General features: G+C 33.6%; 1 protein-coding gene and 2 non-coding genes across 3 annotated transcripts in view; all 3 read right to left on the bottom strand.

Moving 5' to 3' along the window:
* The window catches only part of LOC135840079 (uncharacterized), a 42,603-nt gene that overhangs the window by 9,694 nt on the left and 6,707 nt on the right, over positions 1-26,202 (bottom strand). The window contains exon 2 of the mRNA XM_065356416.1: positions 19,216-19,318. Coding sequence (XP_065212488.1) covers positions 19,216-19,263 — 48 coding nt within the window. The 5' untranslated portion in view covers positions 19,264-19,318. The remainder of the gene's footprint in view (positions 1-19,215; positions 19,319-26,202) is intronic.
* Positions 263-333, bottom strand: TRNAG-GCC (transfer RNA glycine (anticodon GCC)). Its single transcript has one exon. It is a non-coding gene; the product is annotated as a tRNA-Gly (tRNA).
* Positions 709-779, bottom strand: TRNAG-GCC (transfer RNA glycine (anticodon GCC)). Its single transcript has one exon. It is a non-coding gene; the product is annotated as a tRNA-Gly (tRNA).

Below are 26,202 nucleotides of genomic sequence, written 5' to 3' on the forward strand. Positions count from 1 at the left end.
TTTTTAATTTTCAAGATAAAATACACATATTGTTCAGTGATCGATAAAATCGAATGGATCAGTTACATGATCACAGCTGGACAAAAATGAAGGGTTATTCGTAAGATGTCTAGTTTCAACATTGTAGAATGATCAAGGTACAAAAAGACTCATTCCATCCGGGTTTTCTCAACTGACACCTAGTTTCAAAATACTGTATACTTCAAAACAAAAAAATAAAACAAAAAATTAAAAAAAAAATTGAGAAAAAAATGAAAAACATTGCATTGGCCGGGAATCGAACCCGGGTCGCCCGCGTGGCAGGCGAGCATTCTACCACTGAACCACCAATGCTTGTGTTGGTAGCGGGCAATTTTAACGCACACAGAGACAGGCCCGATTTCTCATAAATCTCATTCATTTCATGCATGTTGCATGTTACGTATACGTTCATCTTAAAAGTAAGAATCCGGCTGAGCTATTACTTCATGTAAAAAAAAAATGTTTACACGTTACCCTAATGTTGAGTACGTCAGTGGGTACATTTAGCTTTACATCGAATAGGTAGGTTCTTCTTCTTATCAGCTCAAATAGCTAAATAAAAGTGAGCATATTCGTGAAAATAAATCAAAAATTGAAATATTTTCGGTTCAAAAAATGTTTTTATGGATACCTGAAACTAATAATTAAATTGTCAAAGCGATTCGTGAAAAAAAAATTTCAAAAACTTGCATTGGCCGGGAATCGAACCCGGGTCGCCCGCGTGGCAGGCGAGCATTCTACCACTGAACCACCAATGCTTCATGTGTGAGAAGGCCGATATCGCGGTACTTTACAAGATTTCTACTCGTAGATACAAACCTGACCTAAGAGAATGCATATTTTCTTAAACGGTGTATCTCTAGTCTCTACGTAGTACGTACCTCTATCTACCTACCTATTTTACTTACATGGATTTAAGTAGATACATTTTACAAAGTGAAATAATAAGATAAGATTACATTAATATACTTGGTTCAAAATTGCATACCCTACCATCTCCAATTTTTCGATCATTAATTACCTTATCCAATACCTGGTTCAATTACTTACGTACTACAAAAATGAAGAAACGATGAGCACGTGTTTTTTTTCATATTTAACCTCCTTTTCCTTCCTGTTCAAGCCTATACACATGTGTGTACTTTCAAAATTTGGATTTTTATGCAGGAAAGATCTTAACCAAAAAAAAAAAAAAAAAAAAAAAACTTGCAAAAAGAATTGTTAACAAAAATCTGTTCATTAAGTAACTTTAATGAAAAAATTCATGATATCAAAACATCGCCAAGCAATTTTCATTCAGCAGTTGTGATCAGGAATTGATATGGAATTTCAAATTAATTTGGTACTTACTGAAATAAAATATCCATCAGTTTGAGAACTGAATTGAAAAACCGGACCGATAAATTCCGCCGGCGCTTGGCCCGGTTTTTCAATTCAGTTCTCAAACTGATGGATATTTTATTTCAGTAAGTACCAAATTAATTTGAAATTCCATATCAATTCCTGATCACAACTGCTGAATGAAAATTGCTTGGCGATGTTTTGATATCATGAATTTTTTCATTAAAGTTACTTAATGAACAGATTTTTGTTAACAATTCTTTTTGCAAGTTTTTTTTTTTTTTTTTTTTTTGGTTGGCGGTAATTTTGCTTTTTAAAAGTATTTTTGATGGATATCACGACTTTTTTTTTAAATGTGTACATATTGTAAATTGTTAATGCGAATCTGGGTACATACTCCAAGAAGTTGAGAATATCAGATTTTTGTTGACAATTCTTTTTGTTTTTTTGTAGGTAAGTTTTTTTTTTGGTTGGCGGAATTTTTGCTTTTTAAAAGTATTTTCGATTGATATCACGACTTTTTTTTTTTTTTTTTAAATAATGTACATTATTATAAATTATTAATGGGAATTCGGGTACACCAACAATTTTAGAATAATTTGTTGATTAAATCACAAAGTTTCTCACTAGAAGAACACTACCGAACTGATATGAGTCAAATTTCGTACAGTGATTTAAATTAGGGTATTATTTCAAAATACAACGTTAGTTTTTTAAAAAAATCATTTTTGACTCCCTTTTTCACAATTTGAAAATTGCTTTCCCCCATAAAACCCCCCAAAAATGAAAATTTCTCGTTGTACCGTAGAAAAGGGTCATCTACATTATATTCGCTATCATTTTGCAAAATTTCAAGCAAATCGGTTCATTTGGAGAAGCTGTAGCCTTGTCAACGGAAATTTAAGCATGAAATTTCATGAATATTTCTATTTTTCACCCTCAACCACCCTAAAAATGAAAATTGTTTGCTGTACCATAAAGAAGGGTCATCTGCATCACATTTAATACAACTGTGCAAAATTTCAAGCAAATCGGTTCATTTGGAGAAGCTGTAGCATTGTCAACGGAAATTTTCATGAATTTTCATGCTGAAATTTCCGTTGACAAGGCTACAGCCTCTCTTAATGAACCGATTTGCTTGAGATTTTGCACATTGATAGTGAATATGATGTAGATTACCCTTTTTTATGATACAGCTAACAATTTTCATTTTTTGGGTGGTTTAGGATGAAAAATGGAAATAGTCATCACGAAATTTCATGCTTAAATTTCCGTTGACAAGGCTACAGCCTTTCCAAATGAACCGATTTGCTTGAAATTTTGCACAATGATGGCGAATATAATGTAGATGACCCTTTTCTACGGTACCGCGAAAAATTTTCATTTTGGGGGTGTTTTAGGGGGGAAAGAAATTTTAAAATTGAGAAAAAGGGGGTCAAAAATAATTTTTTTTCAAAACTGACGTTGTATCTAAAAATAACTCATTAATTTACACCAGTGTACGAAATTTGACTTGAATTGGTTCAGTAGTTTTCTCTTGACACGAAGATTAGTGATTTCAAAAATTACCCCAAAATGCTAACTTTGGGTATTCCAATCTACATCATTTTTTACCGTAGAAAGTTTGTAAGCATATCAAATTAAAGCTCTCGTTGATGCCAACAACATATCAAAAAATCAGATTCGTGCGTGTTTTTATTCGCGAGAAATTCATCATTGAAAATACGCTCAGTTGTTCAGGGAATATAAGCAGTAAAGTGGCCGGACTGTCATCACGTGTTTGGTATTATCGGTTTTTGTTTTTTTTGTGTTCGTTTTTTTTTTCTTGCTTGGCGGGGCAGTCCGACCGGACTGCTTGATTTTTATTCGCGAGAAATTCATCATTGAAAATACGCTCAGTTGTTCAGGGAATATAAGCAGTAAAGTGGCCGGACTGTCATCACGTGTTTGGTATTATCGGTTTTTGTTTTTTTTGTGTTCGTTTTTTTTTTCTTGCTTGGCGGGGCAGTCCGACCGGACTGCTTGATAAAGATGGGATTAATATAGGTATCCGGTACTACTTTAGTAGTTACTAGGTACTTCTACTTCTATCTATGGGATGGGTAGGTAGCTAGGTACGGTGGTACGAATATTTTTGTCCCTAAAAGTTTCACCGACTTTTCGGGTGAAACCGAAAGGTCAGGAATTATTTTTGTTGTAAGTTTTCTTTGCGTTTCAGGGTCTAAAGATCACGATAGATCACTCATTCAAAATGAGGTTCTCTTATTCATCATTTCACTTAGGTACCTACTTATTTTAATTATTTTTAGGTTTATTTATGTAGATATTGTAGATTGATATAACAAATTCTAACTCGAGGACGATGAACTAGGTACAACAGGATGCATGTGATTATGTCAATTCCATATATACATACTTACGAGTGAAATTTCATCTCATTGAGTCGTTTGAATTTCTAAACCTTTGAGAAGGAGGGTGAGGTTGAATTCAACCAGCATTATTGATGTTTCATTTCAAATTAATTTTCATCACGAGGTGCAATGATTTTCATCGAAATAGAAAATTTTTGACAATAGTTTTTGAGTCGTCAGATAAATCTCAGATTTTTTTTTTTAAACCTCTGTGTAGACGTATTTTTTAAATTCGAAATTTCGAAAAAGTACCAAAAAATGATTTTTTTCGTGAACTGTCAAAAAAAGGTAAAAGCAAAAAATAGTTTGAAAAAATTTGAATTTGATCAACACGATTTTTTGGATTTTTTTGAAATATGTACTTAGCTACTTACTGAAACAAAAATCAGGGACTGGGAATGCATTATTATTACCTATGTAGAATTTTATCAAGTTCAAAGTTAATCCGGAGGTGATCCGGGAGGGGAAATAAGGGAATGGGCCCTATAAGATGGAGCACTTTCGAAAAAATCGTGTTTTTTCGCTCTACAGCCACTAACCCAACCTGTTTTGTGGGAAATGGCCCAGTTCCAAATGAAAGTATTAATTTGAGATTCTGCGTTTTCCGCTGAGCAGTTGAAAATTTGGAAACGTTTATTTTTGGATAAATTCGTGTTTTAAGAATTTTTTCTTCGCAAAAACTTCACAATAATTATGACAAAATGTTGAAAGATATCATCCCTGAAACAACTGGTGAATTTTTTGGTTATAAGTCGGAGTTTTAATGTCAAAGTCATACCTACTTACCAAAAATATTGCAAACTTATTATTCTTTTTTAAAAAATTTTAAAAAGTGGCGTTTTCAGTGTGTTTTTAAAACGAAAGACGCTGTGAGATATGGTGAAAGAGGGGGATTGAGAGAATTTGTTGTGAAAACTAAAACTTTCAACTCAATATTATAGTCTCTGCTGAATTTGGTCAAAAGCTGATGACTATTTGTTTGTGGAGGCAGGGGGGATTAATGCTAAGGTACACAAACTTCAAACCAAGAGAGTTATTAATATTGCCGAGGATAGTGGAAATGAAGAAAAAATTAAAAACCTGGAAGAGTGCAGGTATAGGTAGTTGCTTCGGTCTTATTTTTTTTCATACATATCATTTCCAAACGAAGGGTAATTTATATACCTTTCTTAATTTCCCTCAGGATACTCGTGTATATATAGGTGTGAATATCATTGATAGGTACCTACATCCCTTGGGTTTTTAAAGAAATAACTACATACATGTAGCACATCTGTGAAAAATAGGTAATCGATATGCCCATGGTACTTTGAAATTACAGAATTTCATTTTTAAATGCCCTTCTCCGATCTCCAAATTGGATAGTTTTCCAAAAAATAAAAAAATACCTATAACCATCGCAATTTTTACGCAGCCTTTTCTCGGTTTCGCATTTAAATGAAACTTCTACAGACGAAAAGAGACTAAACATTGAGTAAGTAACCGAAGTTGATCAGGTCTTTCTTCAGGGAAATTGAAAACTTGGATATAAAAGTGAAAAATGAAACGGTTACTATAAAAGCTTTCCTTTTGCTTAAAAATGTAGATAAGTGTTCGAGGGAAAGGGGGCAATATTAAGTAGGGAACAATTTTCAGTGATTGCAAGTAGAATTTATCCAAGTATTTCAAAAAAAGTTGGATTTAGCATGAAAACATCCATTTTAAATTTCGACCCCAGTAAGCTGAAATGAGACTTTCCAGCAATCATTCGCAGCTCAAATCGACGGATTGAAGTGAATTCGAAAAGGATACATACGGGGATAGATATATTTTTTCTTTTACGAGCATTTATAATAACATAAATTCAGACACCTATATAGGTAGGTATCATTTTTGTTGCGTAATTCCTTCATCGCAAGGCTATCACAATAAAGTAACACGTACTTTACGACTTGATTTACTTATGCAAATTCAAACGCACTCCACAGTTTCATCGCCAAAAGTGGGTCCAGTTTGTTAAAAAAAAAATCATCATTTGCGGCACTCCTAGATAGATATTTGCGTTCGTTATATTTTGAACACAATACCCGCCTACGTGCGTTAAAAATACATTCAACCGTACGACCTATAATGGTAGGTACATAGGTACATATAACGAAGTTGGTCGTCGCGTCGCTCGGTTTAATTCTCGACAAATCATAACTACTTAGGCATTTGTAATTTGAAGCATTTTTCTTCCGGGATAAATCGAAGAAAAAGTTCACTTAACGTTGATTTCATTATATAGTCAAATTGCAATCAATATTATACGTTTCTAAAGAGATGGGTAGGTAGGTACAGGTATATGTTGCTAAGAATTATTTAAACAATATAAGGACATTTTATGATATTCTTTTCTTTTTAAAAAAATAGTACTCGTAGTATTGCAGACTTATTAGCTAATTATTTAAATATTATTTTCATTTCCTTTTTAAAAATGGAATTTCGTCATAAATTTAAATGTGGATTGCGTATACATATATAGTATCTACATTTGACTCCCTAATATTTCTCACTGTACTCGTATAGATAAGTAATTTACAGATAGATCAGGTTTCGGTTCCTTGAACTAACACATAAGCATGCCAAATAATGGAATATTATATCAAGCCGCGTGCATATTACGTATTTCATAACTTAGAGCCAATTTAAACACATCCAACTTATGTATGTTTTGAGGGCATTTAACGCAAATACACATGTTCCTCAAATTCCTGCAGATTTTTAGTTGATTGAATATCATAAAAGTGAAATGAAAGTATTTGTTTCCTCGCGTGTGTAATCGATTGTGGTGTTAAACGTTCTAACCTTCGAATTAACGTGAGGTTATCTCACGTTTCGTTTCTATTGATTCGAGTTCTTCGATACCGGAAGGATAAATCAGATGATAAGGCTCACTGTGTAATCGAATTTAAGCATTAAAAATAACAAGATTCGGTATATTAAACAGAACACAGCATTGAGAACTAAGCTACCATTTGAACGACTCATTTCACACGTTGAACAAAATTATAGGATGAAAGAAGCGCTACGACTACGAAACACTTACTCGAATTTTCTAGTTTCGAAGATTATTTTAGCTTCGGGATTATAAATATATACACAGGCCTATGTATATGAATTTCCTAATATTTGTGTATGTATAGGCTGTGCACTGATTTTTTGCTTCCATAAAATTACCTTCAAGAAAACCACCCCATACCCATCTTTCTTCCTAATTCGCATAATTATATTGAATTTACAATCAATAGGTACTTCAGTATAGTTAACGGCTTTCAAATTGTACAAAATTAAAATGAAATGTGTGAACGTAGGTAATTACCTACCAATTGGTCTGATTGACTTTTTTTTTTTTTTTTTTTTTAGAAGAGCAATGGTGTTTAAATGGGTTGAAAAATTTATGATTTTAAATAGGTAGGTAATTTAATTGCTCTAAACTAGATGTTCATTTCAAATAAACCTATCACTTCATTGGGAAATAATCAGCGGAATGAAAAGGAAAAAGTTCTTCATACGCACCTACTTACATGACTTTATGATGGTAGGTACCTACCTACCTATTAAAAAAACAATTTTATAAAATTTTTTTTAAAAAAAAGTGAGGAAAAAATGAAAATCACAACTGCTGATTTAAAAATTTTGGTATAAAAAATGGCCCGATATTATTAATTTTTTTTCAAGAAGAGTAAAAGCCACTCAAAATCTTTTCACTTTTTCAATTTTTTTGGGTAAAATCCAAAATTTCCTTCATTTTTTTCACGTTTTGAAAAGCTTTAACCCTTAAATGCCACTATAAAAAATTGATATTTTTTCAAAAGTTTCTTGCGCTGTACTGACGAGTGACATGATATTATACACTAGCTCCCTGATACATGTGTGTAAATGTTCACCCTTTCATTTGACATGTTTGACTCATTGCCTACTTTCGTATTTTAAGGGGCAGAATTTTTTGAAAAAATGCAATTTTTTCATATTTTTTGACAATTTTTTGTGGCCAATCGAAAGAGACTGGAATGAAACTACCGCCTGGTAAATATTTATGTATCCATGCTCTACCAATTTATATACAACAACTTGCCTATCTTTCTCATTTAAGGGGCAAAAAAAATGCAAACATTCAAAAAAAATTTTTGCTTCACTCATCTTAAAAAAATTCTGCCCCTTAAAATAAAAAAGTATGCAATATGCCCAACAGCGGAATTGAAGCGCAAGACATACACACACATGTACCAATAGTCGTTACCACCTGAGCACTCTTTCCTTCCAGCGTAACGCACGACAAACTGGTGTGGTGAAATTCACCACATAGTGGCATTTAAGGGTTAAATTTCTTATGTTTTTAGCCAAATTTTTGTAAAAAATGATGGCTATTGCGGTAGGCCCAACTTTGGATAAAAAGGTCGGGGGTCAAAAATTTTGATAGTTCTCGACGTTTTGAGCTCAAACTAGACGATTCCCGGTGTGTCAGATTTTATATATTTATTTATTTATATAGATACATATTTATAAGTTTCAGCACGATCGAGATTTTTACATGTTATGACCTGGAACCTGTTCTAATTGATCAAATAAGATCAAACTTGAGAAGTGGGGTTCTTTTGGAACCTAGAATTGACCCCCCAAGTTTGAAGGGTCAAAGTTGAAAATTACAGAAAGGTCATTTTTTTGGAGGGGCATAAGAAGACCCCAAATGAACGAAAAAGGTCCAAAATCATACCATAGGTCAGTACCTTTATTGTGATCAACATATCCAAATTTCAGCTTCCTAGGTCATCCCCACCCCATGTTAGGTGGGAACAATCACATTTTACCCCTATTTTTGACCCCCTCACCCCTAAAATTGACCTGGGTGGTCCAAATTTTCAGAATACAATCAGAGAGTGCCCCTTGAGTGCTTTTTGGAGGATTCAACTTTCCAACCCCATTTGACCACTCTCCAGGGTCAAAAAAGTGGATTTTTGCGTGTTTTTTGGCGTTTAGCCAAGCCTACAGCCCCTCCAAATTGACCTAGAGGGTCCAAATTTTCACAGTACATTGAGAGGATGTACCAGAAGTGCCTTTTGCAGGTTTCAACCTTCCAACCCCATTTGACCCCTCTCTAGAGTCAAAAAAGTCGATTTTCATCCATTTTACGTGTTTTTTTGAAAATTTTAACATTTAGCCAAGCCTACAGCCTCTCCAAATTGACCTAGAGGGTCCGAATTTTCACAGTACATTCTGAGGATGTACCCAAAGTGCCTTTTGAAGGTTTCAACCTTCCAACCCCATTTTTACAGAAAGGTCATTTTTTTGGAGGGGCATAATATGACCTCAAATAGATGAAAAGGGTCCAAAATCATACCATTGGTCAGTACCCCCATTGTGATCAACATATCCAAATTTCAGTTTCCTAGGTCATTCCCACCCTGATTGAGGTGGGAAAAACCACATCTGACCCCAGTTTTTGACCCCCTCACCCCTAAAATTGACCTGAGGGTCCAAATTTTCAGCATACAATTAGAGGGTACCCTTTGAGTGGTTTTTGCAGGATTCAACCTTCTAACCCCATTTGACCCCTCTCCAGGGTCAAAAAAGTGGATTTTTGCGTGTTTTTTGACATTTAGCCAAACCTACAGCCCCTCCAAATTGACCTAGAGGGTCCAAATATTCACAGTACAATGGGAAGAGGTACCCGAAGTGCCTTTTACAGGTTTCAACCTTCCAATCCTATTTGACCCCTTTCCAGTTTCCAGGGTCAAATGTGTTTTTTTGACGTTTAGGAAAGCCTACAGCCCCTCCTAATTGACCTAGAGGGTTCAAATTTTCACAGTACAATGGTAGGATGTACCCGAAGTGCCTTTTGCTAGTTTCAACCTTCCAACCCCATTTGACCTGTTTCAGGGTTAAGACAAGTTTGTTACCACATTTTTTGAAGCAGGAAGAAGATAGTTAGGCAAAGCCCGAGGGGTGCGGGGCCAAATACAGGCGAAGCACAGGAGCGAAGCGAAGGTGCGAGTATTTCAACTTCAAGAGTCCTCAATGTTTCTGGCACAAAAATTTGGCTCTTACGTAGCGGCAGACTGCTACGACTTTTTTTCCTATTTCACAACTTCCCACGATATCCCATCACAGAATTATTCACTTATCACAACAGGGATACCCTTAAATGATTTTTTTTTCTATTTCCGCATAATTTATCTTCAGCTATTCTTTAGGTCTTTCCTAACTCACCCCCTCCCTCCCTCCCTCCCTCCTACCCTACCAAATGATGTATGCAGGTCCATGTGATCTGGTTTTATTAGAAATTCTGTATAATAAGGCCGTGTTTATTGCCTTATTCATACTATTGACGCATGTGTCTGGTGTTGTGGAGTGTTTTAAAAAAGCAAAAAAATATTGTATTGTGAAATGATTCAAATGTAGGGTGAAGAACTGAAGAGGAAGAGGCGAGTTTCTGTATTGTTGTAAGATACCACTGTCAGGTATTTCGGGAAAAATGCCACAAAAGACTCGCCAACCAAACCTGTTTCAGTGCACGATGACGTGTTAAACATCCCTAAACGTTCGATAACGTTGCTTCACTGGATTCGGCTGCATAAGTTCTCAACTTTCAACTCGCTCTAGAAGCTTTCCTAATTAACTTTTTAAAGTTTTTAGATTTTTCCTGATATCCTGTTATCCACACCCCAAGTTTGAGCTTTCTAGCTATCATAGTTTCTGAAATAATTTCTATCAGTAAGTAAGTAAGTAAGTAAGTAAGTAAGTAACATTCGGCGATATATATATAATTATTGATTTCCAAAACCATAGAATTGAACTATGTAACTGAACGAGAGCGCCTGGAAAATGAATGACAAGTTGTTTAACCAACATATTTATCCAAAAATGAGAAATATTCGAGCATTTGTTTCATTATAATTTTTACGATACGATTCGATGTTTTACTTACTGACATACCTGCTGAAGTATACGCCCTTAACTAATCACTAATACTTAATCAGGTTTCAATTAGTACATCTACGTCAATGTAGGCATTTAAATTATGGTATTTATTCCTGCAATTTCGTATTACTTACCTACCTACCAATAAATGACATTCACAAAACTACGTAGCGTAGAGTATGATGGGAACAAGAACAATGCACTATGCCGATACAGGTAAGAATTGAATGAATTGAATAGAAACGAGGAAAACGGAATATTGGATTTCCTGATAAATGAAATTGTGGTACATAGATTACAGTTTTTCTCACCATCCTGGACGCATTTGTTTGGAAGATTCAATTCTTCGTCGCTAATTGTCTGCTTTGATAGAATTTCCCACTTCATATTGAGTGTGAAGAACCTTACCTACGTATGTATTGATGTGAAGGAAGATCATATTCGTATTGTTACATTCACGGGTTAATTCCTCTTTTATTTATTTTCCGTAATGATACAACAACTAAATTGCCAGATACGTATTTATTTGTACGCATGATGTCCATACACATTACACGTGTTATTGTATCAGGTGTAATATGTTGTAGTATAATTACGTCCTTGAAAATACGTGTTTTTTTTTTTTGCAATAGATACACTTGCAGAAGTTCATGTTATGGTACCTACCTACCTAGGCTTGTAAAAAAAAAAAGATTGAAAATTATATAAGTAAGTACGTAAAATTAATTGTGCGCGTTTTCAATTTCGTATCATGTAGAGCTTAAAGGAAGAAGACTTGAACGAATTTATTTTAGTCAGATGAATACTCGCATGTTTATAGTATCCAGTGATGTGAAAAAAATCAAACAAAAATTCACGAGAGATATCTTATAGGTTGCCTAAGCATTTACAGCAACGTAGAACTTCATGAAAGAGGAGAGGGTAGGCTAAAAATAAAAAACGTGCCTACCTATATAGATATCGACCTTGGATTTCTTCAAAATGTAACCAACACAAGTTGCAAAAGTTTTCCCAAAAGTACCTACCTAACTGGTTGAGAGATATCAACTTTAAATTTGTTTAATTAATCGTAATTCCATGTGAATTTTTTCAATACAATGTGGTATGATAATAATTATTGTTCAATATGGATTAATCTTCCAGAAACATACGAAGAAACTACTCGAGTACTCAGTCACAGATTTTGATCATCTTTTGAATCAACAATACGGCCCATAAAGTAACCTCCACCAGTCCACCCCTCCACCACAAAAAATTACTTAGCTACCCTCATACCTATAGAATATAAAGGGATAGGTAGATATACTACGATACTTGAATTTTCCAACATTGTCCAATAATTATCTCGGGAAACCTCATTTCAAGTCATTTATTTGAATTACATATAATCACGTCCAAAGGCTCAATAGCCCAGTCAATCTAGACATTTTGAACCAAAAAATTCTAATAACGGGGACTTTCGTTAAAATGTGGGGAATACTGTCTTCATGAACAACATACTAAAAGTCCCCCTCCCCCTAGGAGGTGAACGTCACCCTGGTGGGGGTGAGACCTCGAAAAATCGGATTTTCGCACTTTTTTCTCGAAATACGGCACCTACGAGAAAAACAGTTTGTTCTACATAATTATCTATAGTGATAAAAAAGTTCTCATCAGTTTTCGTGTAGGTATGTGTAGAATGAATTTGTTGCGGTGATAGACGCGATTGAATGTTGAGAACTATTCAATTCCAATAAAAAATTAACTGGAGTAATTTGACTAAACGCGTTATCCCTCGTTATACATTAAAATTTCTACAAAAAAAATTATTAAAAACTTCTGAAAATAAAGGAAAAATGAGATTTTTTTAAATTGAAAAATTGTCATTTTTTTCATCTCTTATGAAACTTTCCTGGTACCTACTCTTCTTTTCAACGTTATCTAGAACATAGATGGAGGGTAGGATACAGGTAAGTAGGTATTTGTTGTACTCGAAAGAAAGCAACAATTGGAAGACATCACATCATACTTTAGTTCAGTGTTCTCCTGGTGTGATTGTTTCTTCTTTATGGATCCCTCAACAAGTAGGTATATTTTTCTCAACTTTCATTTGTTTTTACTGCTTATAGGTAGTAAAGTATAATTGATGGATTCACGCAGTTGTATAAGTAAAATATCCAACGGGTATTCACATTGATCGAAAAACAATCGATGTTCACTGTTCATTACTTTAGACCGGATGTTGAATTCATATTTGTGTACGAAGTACGAAAGGTCTTTTAATACCTATATGAAATTAGCCGACCACCTAAGTACCTACCTATCTTGTCGCTTTTTATAAAAAAAACTGTTCCCAAGTGAGTCGGTACCTATCAGAGCTCGAACCGGGACCGAGTAATATCCATTTCGAGCAGTACCTAGGTAGTAGGTACTTACATATTATTATTATCATATCGATTGTACATTAGGTATACCATTAGCACAGTTGTATTAATGCATTTATATGGCACTTGATTCTTTCATATAGCTTTTAGGTTAGTTATACATTAATAAATATTTATACATAGGTAATTATGCATGTCAATTTTTCTGCAAAAATACCTACGTGCTTCCTCAATTCCTGTACTTATTGCCATCAATGTAAAAAAAAAATCGGTTAAAAAATTAAATCAATCTATATACATAAAAAATGTGAGTAGGTATTACTTATATGTATGTATGACGATAAGAGCGATACAGACTGACCTAATCGGGATAGACTAAGCAGCTACTATTTATATCGACGGAATGCGTTAGAAGCTATACTGGATTCTGAGGAAGATTCGCTCGCAAATGAATTTTTTATGTGTTTGGTATTTAGTAGTTACATCATAAGAAAAAAAAAACGATTATTTTCGAAACAATTGCCGACGCTATGTCATGTTTTACTAGTAGTCCAAGTACTTCTAGAACCAGTTTCCATTCTTATTACAAGGTTTCGTGTGTATTCCAACTTAAGTACAAACTCATCGCTTGAAATTTGTAATTGTACGCGCGGCTTCGTAAATTTTTCCATGTGTCGTTGGAATTTTACACACTTGGTGATAAAATTTTGACAGAAAGATCGGGAATTTGAGTTTTAAAAAAATACCGGTACTTAAGTTGTATTTATAGATCTCAAAATATTCATACTGAGATCAATGAATTATATTTAAGGTTAAATGAAATATTAAAATACGATTTTGCATTCCATTTTTTAAGCCGATAAATTGATGTAGGTAGAACGATAGATATATCTGTGAGCATGATAGTGAAATATTCAATAAATTATCGACAAATGATATCAATAAATCGCTAGGTAAGGTGAGTAATAAAGACATGAGCGATTATTAATTTAATTTCGAAGGTTTTTTGATAAATGTGTCTTGAATACCGAGGAGAGATGAAATAGAGTGGGGAGAGAGAACAAAATAGGCATGTAATAATTATGATTTTAAAAAAATGTCAGCTTTTTAGTTTAATATTAGGGGATATTTCGAGGAAATTGTAATTTTATTTTCCCTACTTTGATCTAAATTAGTTGTTTTGAAAATCTTCAAAAATTGATGAACAAACTTCAGCACATGAAATTTTGAGGAGTAGGGGGGGGGGGGGGTGTTGCATATTCTTTCGATCTATGTAGTACTTTGTTTGAGCTCGAAAATTTTTCTGTCGGTTTGTACATAACTTATGTATTTTCCTCGTAAGGAAAATCAAAATGAAAAATGTTCTTATTACTCGTGGGTACAACTGTTTGAGTAAAATTTTCTCTCCATAATATATTTTCCTCTTTTTTACATCCACAAAATGAACAATCAGAAAACATGGAAGGTATCATTCGCCTCTCTCCTCCCCCTTCCCAAAAAAAGAATAAAAATATTTTACATGTTAAGGGCATGTTTTACAAATTTTTGGGTTGCCTAAGCACTATGCAGCTTAATGAAGGCAGAAGTTGGACATTTTTAAATCAAGTTTTTTCTACTTCGATAAAATGACACCATTTGAAAATAATAAATTGGTTGGTGATGTATGTGCCTAGTTGATTAATTACGTAGCTTCGATACTTGAAATGGATAAAATCGCATAGAAACAAAATTTTCAACAAAAACACTTCACCACAATGTTCACTTGTTCAGGGCATAATTCTACACAACATATTATTCAAAAATTATCAAATTCTGTAAGACAGTTTTTGAAAATTATTGTAAAAACTGCAGAACAGAAACCTGAAATTATGAATTTTTTTATTTAAAGGCTCTTTCAAGATATTCAGGCATGGCTTTATACACGATATCCAAAAATCGTAAAATTCTCAGCTTCAAGCTCTGGCTAATTATCAAGTTTTGAATAGGACAGAATTAAAAAACGTAACGTAGAGCACCCTCTCAAAAAAACCAAATGTATGTATTTTTATAAAGGTTTTTATGACAAGCATAATTCTTTTCACAAAAACATTGAAGAAAATTTTCGATTTTCAACTTTTTTTTTCAAAATCTGATGAAGACAATGTTGGAAATTGTTGTGAAATGTCCCCAGAGCACCAGAATCAGTACCTAGAAAAAAGTTGAGAAACTGAATTTTTCGGGGCAATACTCATTCAAAATGTTCAAATTCTAAATAGGTATCTATCTGATTATAAAAAAATTTCATTCACTTTAAAAAACTCAACTCAAATTCTCATGGATGAGAAATATTGACTTGGGAAGGTCTTATGTGTACAGTCTTAAAGTCATTTTGAAAATAGAGCGATTTTCTTTTCTGCTTCAAAAGCTTGCAAACTTTGCTCAGAACAAACCAAACTTTACTATAGCAAAGTAACGCACTTGGATACTTTGTGATATGAAAGATACATCTTATAACTACAACACTGTATGTATATAAATCCAGACTTAACCCAGATTTCTCAACGATACCTAGATTAAAAAATGATATTGTCTGTCCCTGTATGAGGAAATCAGCGAATCTTGTAACCAGAATTCAATCAGGTATTTTGAGAATCTAAGTAAAATGTATACACACAATACGTTATATTGTATTACAAAACAACAAATTTAAGTCGGTACTACGTATATGTGTATCAGTATCGTACCTCGTTGACAAATTCAACGTATAAAGTTCATTTAATCCGAGAACTGTCTGTCAACTCGAAAGAATAAAAATTTATTTGATCGGATGAACGTTTGGCGGGAAATTCATTAGATTCGAAGCTTTCACCATTTCTCAGAGCAGTCATTAAATTAACTACAATAAGTACAATACACATACCTAAACGAGTTCTGTTCCTATACCAACGTAAGAATATATATGTACTTCTCAGCCCCTACACATCTAGAGATAGATTACGCCTGAGTATCTACTCGAACTATCTGTTCAGCGTCTTGTCTACCTACATAAATGTACTACTTGAAATCAATTAAGAAAAATTTCCACTCAAGTAAGTAAGTAATTGGTAAAACAAGAATCTGCCATGTAGAAGACTACAATAGATACCTACTTAGTTATTGTTATTATTTAATAGCTTCGTTTTTCTCTGGTTATTTGTGACATTCGCTTTTTATCGAACTAATTAACGAATTTATCGAGCCCGATGCATTTTTGCTACAAATGTAAGTACGAGTATGTATCTGTATATCCCATCGAGTGTAAGTAACCAGTTGCCATGTATGCGTTAATAAGAGAACCTCGCCTACCCATGTACATTCTACGAATTTCTTCCGGGTGTAAACTTATACCTACTTATGTTTGAAAAAAAATTGTAAATTTTGTCGATCACGAGCTGCGACAGTACCAGATGTAATGGTCTAGATGGCTAATGTGACCGGTTTTCGAATGATTTTTTTATTGTCTCTAATGAATGGGAATTGGGATCCAAATTTAACGAGCAAACTGCGAGTCAATGTGCCTTAAAGTATTACTCATCATTGCGTGTTGAATTGAATTTTTTGAGCATCAGGCGACGCGGTAGCGTTGCCCCCCCGCCCTCCCACGGTTTCAAGCGCGTCATGAAACGCGTTCAACCGTAGGCGGCTCAACGCACACGGAGTTATATTCTGTAACTATTTCGTAATGCAATTCCGGGAGTTTTCAAACGTAATTTTCTCAAAAACTAAGCGTTTATTTAAAAAAACGCAAATACAGTTTTTCTTATTTTTCAACGACCTTTCAGAATATATAAGAATAATTTTTGTACGATGAAAATTCGCGAAGTTTCAAGTACCCTGTTTTTTGTCATTTTGGGTAAAATTCTTCTTCAAGTTCCACTTAAAGTTAGAAGGATTGGCCGAACCAATTTCGATGAAATTTGGAATATAGCTTTGATTTGTCAACCATTACTGACTAAAAGCAAAAAATTGTAAATTTTTTGAAAATTGACCCTGCACCCCCCCTTTTTGGGCTTCAAAAATTTTCAAAATTGACCCAAAATATCAAAAGGCACTTCTCCACCATAAACTTGATGTTCATGCAAAAATTGAGCTTTGTAGCCCAATTACATCAAGCTTGAGTGGAGTTTAAAGATGCTGAAAAATGACAAATTTTGAAAAAACGAGCAGTGTATTTATCCAAAGTACAATCAAACCAAAGCTGGCATAGATGTACGTACATCAAAAGGCACATCTACGATGTTCAAAGTACATTTGAACAAAATTTCAGCGTGATTTGTGCCCTATTCGAAGCTGTAGCTTTGTCTAAAGAAACAGTAAATTTATAATACTAATTCTCGCCATTTTTGATTCTTTAGACAAAGCTACAGCTTCGAATAAAGTCCCAATCACGTTGAAATTATGTTCACATATACTTCAAATACCATGGAAGTGCCTTTTAATATTTTCAAATTGATATGAGCTTTCATTTATGCGCAATAATAATTATTATTGCACATAAACGTTCAATATCAAAATGTCCGTTAAATTTAAAGCACAACACGTGTTGGCGGCGTTGTATGCAGTTGAAATGCGCTAAAACGTTGAGCAGCCAAGCGGCTGAATGATTTAAGCTTCTGCTCCCCACGCAGTAGACTCCGGTTCGAACCCCATCAGAATCAAAAATTTTTTTTTAATTTTTAATTTTGTAAGCTGATTTTTTCAATATGATTTTTATTTAACATGTTCAATTTTTAAAAATACATTGTAAAAAAACGTTTTTCACTTCTTAAAGTACAAATTTTCTTTTGCCCTTGTTTTTTTTAAAAAAGTAAACATGGAAAAAATTTCATTATGCATTGCAAATTTATTTAAAACAAACAAGATACATTTTTTCACCTGAAAAAACATGTTTTTTTTTACTTCTTGAAATGACGTTTTGCTTTACTTTGTTCAGGTTTGTTTTGTTCTCATTTTCAAAATTTAAATTTTTAAAAAGTTGACATTTAAATTCCAAAATTTTGAAGCCAAAAAATGGAACCTGAAAAACACATTGTTTTTCACCTCTTGAATTTTTGAACGTTTTTTCACTCGCATCACTCAGCTATTTTTTCTATCCTTTTCCTAAACTAAAAAATTCCATTTTGAAACTTCAAAAAATTCAAAAAGGAAAATAATAATTTTTTAATAGGTATTTTTATCAATTATTGGTAAACTTGTCATTTCATCTCTCATTTCATTTTAGAAATTTATATTCGCTATTTGTCATTTTATTTGACAAAATTGAAAGTCTTTTTTTTACTGATCGGCGAATTTTTCAACCCCTTCCCCCATCACCCTTGAAAACCCACTGTTTTTATTCCAGTCAGTTTAATGACAAATGTCCAGTAATCTGTCCACTCTCTGCATGCTCCTGCCACCAATGCTATTTTCATTTATTAGATTGAACACTTCATCACAATAATATAGAAAAAAAAGTACTGATATCCTCCAAAAAAACTCTTCAAAAAAGAATTACACCCCGCCCTCTCCACGATTCCTAATGAACCTACTCCATGAACAAAAATTAAAAATTTCAGTAAGAAAATGTTATGATATCATGGTGGAATCCGCCCCTAAGAAAAACAACCTACCACTTCACCATTTATTGTATAAGACAATCTATGAAACAGCTAATGAGCCAAAAATTTGGGCGGACAGATCCCTCAAATAAGTTTAGTAATCTAACTTGACTCTGGAGTGTGGAAGATTTGTCAGCCCCCAAATTTTTGGCTCATTAGCTGTTTCATAGATTGTCTTATACAATAAATGGTGAAGTGGTAGGTTGTTTTTCTTAGGGGCGGATTCCACCATGATATCATAACATTTTCTTACTGAAATTTTTAATTTTTGTTCATGGAGTAGGTTCATTAGGAATCGTGGAGAGGGCGGGGTGTAATTCTTTTTTGAAGAGTTTTTTTGGAGGATACTGATTTTGAGAAAATTTGGTTCCCTACTCGTAGAACATTTTTAATGAGAGATTCCATTAAAAAGTTGTATAGATTTGACGTGACTTCTGATAATTCAACGATGTAAAAAAAAATGTTGATAATCCCTATTTATAATAGTTAGCATAATTTAGGAAATGAATCAATTCAATAACTTACCGATATTAGAATACTCCGGTTAAATATACGAGATCTTCGGTACCTCATGGTGGAAATAGGATATCACGTTTTCGTCGTATCTTGATCACTTTCGCGTATTTATCTGTAACACAGCAACGAACACAAATCACAACACTTTTGTTTGTTTACATTTTATTTAATCTCCGCGAGACGCGCAAATAAGAATCTCGCGCGGTTGTATTTTCAAAAGAAACTACATATTTACGCATAATAACAATATGCAGTCATCGACGCCAGCATCGATACTAGTTTTCTTCTGTTTACAAGGTCAAGGTTAATATCGTATCAACCTCGAATAAAACGTCTTCGGCACGATTTCAGACGTATTGCAAGTTCATCTTTGTAGTATCTGCCTACAGGAGTATTTCTCATCTGCATGTTAATCGAGCTCAAAGTTTTTATACATGTACATACCTACTTATTACATAGGTAGCCAGGTAATGGAATATTTCACAGATGTAATTATTCATTTTACTAGATACCTACCTACCTACCAAAAAAAAAAGATTCTAGCAAAAATTGTTGCTGAGTAGTATTTATAAAGATTCAGAGTTTTTTTTTTTGAGCCACAGGGTGCCGATGAGTGGATGGCAATACTTCCTTCAGATTTGGTTACAATCAGACCTAAGGTATTGTCTATCTTCAAGATTAAAAGGAAAAATCACGATTTTTAAAATCTAGGGGCCAACATTCAATTTTGACCATGGGAGTCATCGGTAGTAAGTACTACGTACATCGAAAAATGAACAAAATGATCTACATATTACTATTATGAATGATGTTTTGCCTTACTTACTTACAAATTGAAGGGACTACGATGCTACCAATGAATTTCAATTTCAAAGAATTATTGTGAAAATTATGTACAAATGCATACCTACTTAGTACGCCGAAGAATAAACACATCTTTTCATAATCGATTTTTTCTTATAATTACGTTGAATTTTAAAAAGTTATTAGAGTTTGAAAACTGGTAAATTTATTAAAAATTTCATTAAATAGGAAATTTTTGAATTCCAATAGCTTTTTAAACCGAGTAAGAAAAAAATTGATCACAAAAAAAATTTGTTTATTTTTCAACGCATCAGGTACGATTCATCTCTACAATCATTCATTTATTGCTATTTTTTTGATATTGAAATTCATTCATAGTCCTTTTTTGCAAGTTGGGCAAAAAGTCATAATAACCAATTTTGTTCATTTTTCAATGTACCACTGGCGCCCTCGGTCAAAATTTAATTTTGACCCCTAGATTAAAAAAGTGCATATCTTGTCCCTTCAATTTTGAAGATAGGTAAGCAACACCTTCTCCCATTGTATACGAAGCTCAAATGCATTGCCATCTACCAACCAGACACCCATGCAGTTACGTAATTCACCTCCTCCCCTTCTTCTGGTCCACGATCCAACTGCCAAAGAAATTCCCAGAAATCGAATTTGGCTAATATTTTTGTGGCATAAAAAATTCAATTACCATTTTTTTGCTTAATTTTGGACTCAAAATTCTTCAAAAATGATCAAAAAGAGCGTTTTGATATGAAGTTTTGATTTTCTTGAAAAATTTTAATCATTTGATAGGTCACATGGCACTTTTTTAAACATACCGAAAATCGCAACCAAATTATTTTCAGCATAAAATTCTTCAAAAGTACTCAAAAAAGAAACTCGAAAATTTAACGAATGATGATACGAGTACATACCACGTTATTTTCAATTTTTCATATTTATGACCATTTTTAGGGCCACTGAGGAGAGGAGGAGAGGCAGTGGCGTACCAAGAGGGGCGAAGGGGGCCATGGCCGCCCCTTGCGAGCGAAAATTTGAAAGAAAACATGCTAAAATGGACGTTTTTTTTTGTTGTTTGGACCCATTTTTTCTAAAAATTTTCGCTCTCGTTTCGCTCGAATAGTAATTATGCCTTAATTTTCATGCAATCACCACACATTTCGATTTTTCATGCGTAAAAATCTGGTTTTGTCCCTTCCTTGAGAAAATTCTGGCTACGCCACTGAGAAGGGAGCCAGAAAGATCGGATCGAATAAATCAGTCAATTTTCGAACTATGTATAAACGTCATCAAACGATTAAATTAACAAATCGGTAATTCACTTTTACTTCAAACTTTTCATCAAAAGAGGGAAGAATTCTGTGCCTTTAAAGCTTCAATAATCCCAAATTTTGCCAGAGATCCTATCTAAGTAAGTACGTGAAAATCATTAGTCCCCTTTCTCTCCCCACGCGATCTTCCAGAGGGAAATGATAGAAATCATGATGGTAGGTTGCTCTACATGTACTTGACCAGCAACGAGAGCTCGCAAAAAATTTGAGCAAAAACCAAATACCAAACGGATCTTCCTGGACACAAGTCAAAACCTCGACAATCTCTGAATTCTTATCAAAGGTCATCACCGCACTCCGCTCTATTCCATGGTGTTTATACGTACTTAATTAAATTGCGATGGTTGGAATGATTTGAATCGGGGTTTTGAACCATGAAAGATGAAACAGTCGGATTTTATGACACATACTCGCCATTCGCACACAGATAACATCATTCATAAGCAACTATAATAATGCTTGTCGACTTGACTTTTTGGCAGGATGACAAGGAAGAAAATCTGACTACCTGTGTGCCTACATTTGGAGGAATTTTTACTTCGTCGTACCGACTCGCGAATTAAACTATATCAGCTAACCACGTTTAATTGAATTATTATAATTTTGCTTCAAAAGTTGGTGTAATAAGTCATCATATCAATGAAGTACGAAAACGTGATTACGAACACCATATTTGCTTTAATCTCGTGATATTCAAGATTAATTTTCTGAAGCGAATAGAACTCAGCAAAACAAACCCTCTGTGATTTGCACATAATAGTTTCGTTATAAATAATTTAAATTCAAGTCACATAATAGACTAGCTACTAAAAACCACCCGCCCAATCTATAAAAGCTGCGAATTGCTGCATTAAAACATATGTCAAGCGAAATATCATGAACTAGTTCACACAGACGCATTGATTTGCTAAATATTAGACAAGTACGAGTACGAGTGTATAATAATGTCGCCGTTATAAGGAAACAAACATTTAGTTGTTACGGGCAGCTTCGATGTTAATAATATTATTAAAAGCCGATGAATAAAAAGCTCATCTTGGTATTAAACCAGTTTCTTCACGTGTGACTCTAGGTTGCAAATTGAGATTTTTTCACATGTACGTTGATGTTTGTATGAAACCGGTTGCAATTGAGAAAAATGTGTGGATGTAGACGCCTTTTCAATTACATCATTCCATCATATATACCTACCTATCTACCCAATACGTATAGAATATCTAAGTATAAAATGAAATCCATAAAAACGGCCAATTCTCTAATACTCCTATCACACGAAGGATACCTATGCGCTAAGCAGATGACACAACTATAAGATAGGTACCTTGAAAGATGAAATTTCAAACCAAAAAATTGTCGTAGGCCTTATCAGTTATCACAAGCACGAGAGTAACATTCTAAGACCCGAAATAAAAATTCAATATCTTCTTCGATGAATATTTTACATTTTTTAAATCCAAAATAAGTATATGTATATAGGTTCATATTATCTACGTCCATAAAAATAAATGACTAATTAAGTATGCTTTTCTTGATAATCATTCACACATGTGCTCGGAATATCTCGGATAATCTGAAGTACGCCTAGGTATTTCGCTTTCACGAATAATTAAAAGTGACGATACGAAGATACATATACCTACTCGTGTCACCAACGACGCGAGGCAGTTAATCTACCGTCCATGGGAATCTGACGGTTGTCTTCACGTATTTTTATACTAATTTCGAATGATTTTAATTTAATTACGTAGATGAAATTATATAGCAATCACATGCAAATGAGACATTCGCTGAATAAACGTCTCGCATTCTGATCGGGTTCACCTTTTCAATCAAAAAATCACAGACGTAACTAGAGTTTTATAATAGGCAGGGTAAGTATACGTATAATATTAAATTTATAGCTTATTGAACATTCGAATCTACATATCTATAGGTACACACTTATGATACTTTTTTTTACGAAGTCTTGATACCTCCCTCCTATAACTATTTCCAAACAAACTGTTCTTATGGTTCAAGTATTCGTTCTTCTATTCAACATACATCCCTCATTTTTTTTTTTTTTTTTTGAAATTTTATGGAGTCTTGCTAAAAATTTTCTATAAGCAAATAACCTCAACAACTCAACCAGACATGAAAAAATTCCGAATTTTTAGACCAACACCTAGATACTTTCTTCCCCGTTGTGAGAGCTCTAAGTGTGAAAAATTTGGAAATTTCTTATATACTCGTAAGTAGGTAGTAGGTACAGACCTACTTATACCGAAAAAATCAAATTTTTTGGATGCATGTGATCTTTTGATGTTTTACTATTATGTATAAATGTAACTTAATAATTTAATTCTAACTATACCACCTTAAGGAGATGATCAAAAAACTATCACATTTTTCAATTTACCAAAAATTAACAAAACTAATGTTTATGTGTCTGGATTGTGGTTTATGAGTATATACCTACGTAGCAAGAACGAAGAGGTTGAAAATCAGCCAAAATTCCCACGAGTTCAATTTTTAAAGTTCTTTAACGATTGTCGATTGTGACTGTGGCGGTGTGGCCAATGTATAATTTTCATAAATTTAAATCCTATGTTCAACATCATTCAATGTTTTTCGCATGTTGAGAAGAAAAATTGGAATCATTCAGGTCATACCCATGTTTAGATAACTCAGCTACTGTTTATAACACGAGTGAACGATTATACATATACAGGTAGACAATAGACATTAGGCAGAAAGAGCAATGACGCGAGGATGCGAGGAACACTGCATGGGTATTGAATGCAGACAATGAACGTTTGCGTGTAATGTAATTGATATGTGGATTTGGAGGTCATCTTGTTAGGAAAGAAGACTATTTTCAAGGCGTCGTCGTTCACAATAAAAACCTGGCATGCCATGTGTATGCAATGCACCTTGCTAGCTTTCGATATACAACTTACGATGTATAGGTAGTCTAGACATCGTCGCATACCTAATCTGCAAACCAAAATCGTATTTCTGATAGCAAGATGGCTTGGCTCAAGTGATAAGCTTTAAGTGGTTGATAGATTTATGTTGATTGAAATAATTATAAATTATTTGCCTTTTTAAAAATGCAGGAGGTGATTACGTAAGTTGAGTAAATACTTATACCCTAGGGGTGTGGTACCTACCATTGATTACAGCAGCGATGAAACGAGTGTCTGTAACTGATTCAGTTATTTGAAACGAGAACCCTGCCTTTTGAGATCGCAAATCTTACTCATTTCACCACTTTACCATAGATATAGGTACGAAGGTGGGTATTTTCAAATAAATTTGCGATGGTTTTCGCAAAGGCAGAGAATTTCAGTTTGATGAAGGGTTTATAACACGACCGTATAATTTATTAGAAGCGAGGATTTTTTTCCCCCATATATAGGTACCCAGTTTAATTTACATGAAGCTTAATATCACCAAGTTGGCAATTTTTCTTCGTTTATTTTTCTTTTTATAGGGTGAATTTTGTTTCAGAAAATTAATCTTTGTAAGGTTTTTCAATTACATTTGAATCACGTGTGGTTTTCTTCTTTTCTTGTAGCCTAATAATATCTAATATAAAGATCGGTAAAATTGAGACGTGTGAAAATTAATTTCCTTTGTATTATTTCAACTTGGAAACACGTGTTGACGATTTGTTTAAATATGGACGAAATGAAATCGTATTATGCTCATGTGCACTCGCTGTTTTATATGAATACATCTCGGAACAAATTTCGTGTGGAGTAGGACGCGAGGAAAGGGTATATTGGCCAGAAACGGATAAAATGAAATTGTGAGGCAGTGTATTATAAACCTACTCGAAAATTTTGTTAGTATACTTAATACAAAATGTTGCCTCATTTTTCCCTGCTTTCATATCTAGTTAGAAAAAGCATCAAAGGATCTCATTTTGGGTTCTTGTAGAGCTCCAATTTAATTAGGTATAGCATTGTTTACTTTCTTATAAAAATATGTAGGGTATGTATTCCAATTTTTGCATATAAATATACCTTCCTTTCAATTTTTAAATTACACGACATTAATTTTTATTTTTGATTCCTCCCTTCTCCATTAAAAAAAAAACAGGTTGAACCACGTCTGTCCACGGTTGGAGGTACCTACAGGCTTGGACTGGGCCCGAAAGGGAAAGACGAAAAAGAACAAAATCGTGAACGTATAAATAATATGTTAATATTTAGGTACCTATAAAAAAATTGATCAAAAAATTTAATTTTAATGATTTTTCAACTAGTTTATTTTTGATGAATTATTTTTGGGAATGGCATTTGCCCCGAATCCATTTTAGCTCTCGGTGGCTCTGAATATAAGAAACGAATGTGAAATGAAATCTTGGATAGGTATCAATTTGTTCATAAATGTCTTTCAGTTAGATCGATTTTCTTGTGTAAATTTTCACACAGGTTATAATCAATTTACAGGATTAGAATTTCCGGCGGATTGAACCAGCACTATACCTAATACAAAATTTTCTCAATGTACCAACTTGTTTTTGAAAAAATAAATACATAAAAAATTCGAAAATTTTTGATTTGAACTGGCACAAACAGATTTTGAAATTATGAGTCTAAAACGATCGAAAGAGTCACAAAGATGGTGAATTCGGGTTATGTATAAGTGCTGAATTTCATTTTATGTTTTTTTTTTCAAATTAAAAAAAAAATTCAATTTGGCAAATTTTTTATGGAAAAAAAATTAAAATCTGATCAAATAGCCATGAAAGGCTAGAATTTGGTTTTTACCCAATTTTTGGCCTCTGAGTCAATTATTGATGGTTTCGAACCGTTGTGGAGTCTGCGTTAGATTTTTGTCTCCAGTTTTAAAAAAACGC

Source organism: Planococcus citri, chromosome 3, assembly GCF_950023065.1.
Source record: "Planococcus citri chromosome 3, ihPlaCitr1.1, whole genome shotgun sequence".
Taxonomy (NCBI): domain Eukaryota; kingdom Metazoa; phylum Arthropoda; class Insecta; order Hemiptera; family Pseudococcidae; genus Planococcus; species Planococcus citri.